The sequence below is a fragment of the Magnolia sinica genome, chromosome 10 (assembly GCF_029962835.1).
Source record: "Magnolia sinica isolate HGM2019 chromosome 10, MsV1, whole genome shotgun sequence".
NCBI classification, from domain to species: domain Eukaryota; kingdom Viridiplantae; phylum Streptophyta; class Magnoliopsida; order Magnoliales; family Magnoliaceae; genus Magnolia; species Magnolia sinica.
Window position 1 is genome coordinate 73256851 of NC_080582.1, and position 3764 is coordinate 73260614.

The following is a 3764-nucleotide window of genomic DNA, read 5'->3' on the forward strand; positions in this document are numbered from 1 at the left end:
ACACCCTTTATTAGGGAGATTTTGAGAAATACGTGGTCCCCAGCTTCGAATTCCAAGCCCCTCCGTCTAGTGTCGGCATAGCTCTTCTGTCTGCTTTGAGCCGTGAAGAGGCGGCGCCGGATAACTCCAATCTTTTCAGTCGTAATCCGCACCAAATTCGGCCTAGCAAGCTTTTCTCGCTAATTTCTACCGAACAATGCGGGGCTTGGCACGGACGCCCATATAAAGTCTCGTAAGGTACCATGCCGATGCTAGCCTGGAAGCTATTGTTGTAGGCGAACTCAGCATACGGGAGATAATCATCCTAACTCTCCTGAAAGTCTAGAACACAAGCCCGCAACATGTCTTCTAATATCTGGTTCACCCGCTCAGTTTGCCCATCTATCTGCAGGTGGAATGCGGTGCTAAACTTCAATTTCACTCCCATGGTTTCTTGGATGCGCGTACAGAAGATCGACATGAATTGAGTGTCTCGGTCCAACACAATTTCCAATGAGACGCCATGAAGCCGCACTATCTCCTTGATATACAACTTCGTTAAATCATCGACAGAGTTAGAAGTCTTGATTGGCAGGAAATGGGCTAATTGGGTTAACCGGTCCACAATCACCCATATCGAGTCATGCCTCTTCCTAGTCTTGGGCAAGCTGGAAAAGAAGTTCATAGATATGAAGTCCCATTTCCATTCTGCTATGGGCATGGGTTACAAAAGGCCCGGTGGTCGTGGTGTTTGGCCTTGAGTTGTTGACACGTGAGGCATCGGGACACATACTTTGTTATTTCCTTCTTCATGTTGTTCAACCAATAGTTTCGCTTCAGATCCCGGTACATCTTAGTATTACCAGGATGTATCGCCAACTTGGAGTTGTGAGCGGCATTTAGGACTTCTTCTCGTAGTCCCTGAAGATTTGGGACACAAACGCGGCCTCGGTACCACAATCCCCCATCAGTACCGATCCTCCACTTGGACTCCACATCATTCTTTGCTCTTTCTTTCATTTTTTTTAACAATTCATCGCCCTCTTGGGCCTCAATGATTTTACTGTTAATCGTTGGTTGGACCTGAATGTGGGCTATGACCTCGTATGGTTCCTTTATGATTAATTTCATGTCAAAGTCCCGCACAAATTCCACTATGTCCCACTCTCTCACCATTAGCGGGGCTGCAAATTCAAGTGCCCTTTTGCGGCTTAAGGCGTCCTCCACCAGATTTGCCTTGCCAGGGTAATACGAGACATCGAACTTGAAGTCCTTCAACATCTCCATCCAGCGACACTGTCTCATGTTTAGATCCCTTTGAGTGAAGATATATTTGAGGCTCTTATGGTCACAGAAGAGCTCAAACTCCTCACCATAGTGGTAATGTCTCCATATCTTCAATGTAAAAACTACCGCCGCAAGCTCGAGGTCATGTGTAGGGTAGTTCTCCTCATATTTTCTTTACTGCCGAGACGCATAAGCAAAATTCCTGTCCTTTTGCATGAGCACGCAACCTAAGCCCACTCGAGAGGCATCCATATAGACGGTGTACTTGACCCCTTACTTAGGTAGCACAAGCACCGGTGCCGACGTCAGTTTTTCTTTCAACTCTTAGAAGGCCGCCTCCACCTTCTCATTTCAGGCAAATTTGAGATCCTTCCGTGTAAGCTGGGATAGGGTCAGGCTATTTTCAAAAAGTCTCTAATGAATCTTCGATAATAGCTAGTGAGACCGAGAAAGCTTCTCACTTCCGTAATTGACTTTGGTTACTTCCAATCTTGCATGGCCCCCACCTTGGTGAGATCCACAGATATACCTTCTTTGGACACCACATGACCCAAGAACTTGACTTCTTCCTTCCAGAAGTCACATTTTCTATACTTTGCATACAATTGGTTCTTCTTGAGGGTCTTAAGGACTGCTCTTAGATGCTCTTCATGCTCTTCACAACTCTTTGAATATATCAAAATGTCGTCGATGAATACGATGAAGAATCTAAATAAGAACGCCCTGAAGACTCTGTTCATGAGATCCATGAATACTATTGGAGCATTGGTGAGCCGGAACGACATAACTAGGAACTCATAATGACCAAAGTAGGTTCTGAAGGCCGTTTTCTGTATATCCTTATCCCTGACTAGCAGCTGATGGTACCCTAATTGTAGATCGATCTTTGAGAAGTATTGAGCACCCCTCAACTGGTCAAATAAATCATTAATTCTGAGTAATGGGTATTTGTTCCGAATCGTCACTTGGTTCAATCTTCTGTAATCCATGCATAGTCGTAAAGAGCTATCCTTCTTCTTCAGAAATAGGACTAGGGCTCTCCAAGGTAAAACGCAAGGTCGGATGAAGCCCGACTTTAACAGATCATCAATCTTAGTCCTAAGCTCCTTCATCTCACATGGGGGTATGCGGTAGGTAGGCAAGGAAATGGGCATAGCACCTGGAGTCAGATCGATTGTGAAGTCTATCTCACGTCGAGGAGGTAGTGCAGGTATGACCTTAAACACGCCCCAAAAATCTTGGACCACGGGCGTGCATATTATCGAGGGTCCATCATAACCGTCCTCTAATGAAGCATAACACAAATCTTATGATCATGGCTAACATGGACTGGAAATGTGAGGGAATACCGTCGTCCTCGTATTTCTCACAGTCAGAGTGTCACATTTAATCTCTGCCTTCATCATAGTCAACCAGTCCATGCTCAGGATGACGTCATAATAGAAGATCTTGGTCACTATTAAATCCATAAGCGCCACCTTGTATTCCAAGTCAATGGGGCAATCACGACATATCTTCGTTGCTTCTGAGAAAGTACCGGCGGTGGCAATGATCTTTACACCCACGAAGGGGGTAGGGCGTAATCTTAGATGCTTGACGGTTGCATGTGATATGAGAGAAGCAGTGAACTCGGTGTCCATCAACAAAAATACGGGGGTACCTTGTATGTGGGCTATCACCTTGAAGGTCGTAGGAGTGGGGTGACTGCATCTTGGCCCTCTGTTGCTAATGCATGTACTCGTACCTACTGTGAAAAGTTTGGCCACTGCATAGGTCATTGTGGCGGCCTAACTTGAGATAACGGAGGACGACGGAACTGCTGGCTAGGCTCCATCGTCCGCCAAGGTGGAATCTGCAATGCCTGTTGTGGGGGTCTGTTGTTGCACTGAGGTGACGTGAAGCCGAGGTTCCTCATCCTCATGAAACAGTACGGCTCCGAGTGACCTGTCCTCCTACAGTAGTTGCATGTCTGAGTAGGTCATGCAGAAGGGGCCAGTGTGACAGTTAGTCTGGGCGGAGAATTCGGGTGCGGCCTTTTTTCGGTAAAAGAAAAGGACGGTCCCTCTATGCTGTTTCGTGGCCCTAGCTATGAACGGGTCCGTGAGACTCGCTCCTCATCCTGTTCCGCTCGTATCGACATCTCAACGAGCTCGGTATAGGTCCTGATGCTTGCACAGCACATCTTCGAGCGGATACTGCTCCTCAGGTCCTCCATGAATCGCTGCATCTAGTCGCCTCTTCTGTGATCATTTGGGTAGCGTAGCGCGACAGCTCTGTGAAGCGGTTCTCATACTGTGCTACGGTCATTCCTCCCTGTTGGAGGCGGAGGAATTCACTTTCCCTCTCATGCTGGTATGTCTAAGGGAGGTACTTCTGATCGAAGCGGCTCTCAAACGCCTCCCACGTCTACATGTGGTTCTCGGGAACAGACTGGAGAATACTCTCCAACCACAGGTCCGCCTCTTTCTCAAAGAGGTACGAGAGGAGCTTGATCTTCT

At 47.1% G+C, this 3764-nt stretch overlaps 1 protein-coding gene across 1 annotated transcript; it reads right to left on the minus strand.

Moving 5' to 3' along the window:
* Positions 1–304: 304 nt before the first annotated feature.
* Positions 305–1266, minus strand: LOC131217591 (uncharacterized). The gene is made up of 2 exons (XM_058212529.1): positions 773–1266; positions 305–647 (listed from the first exon to the last, which is right to left on the minus strand). The coding sequence occupies exons 1-2, from the start codon at positions 1264–1266 to the stop codon at positions 305–307; spliced, it is 837 nt and encodes a 278-aa protein (XP_058068512.1).
* Positions 1267–3764: the final 2498 nt, after the last annotated feature.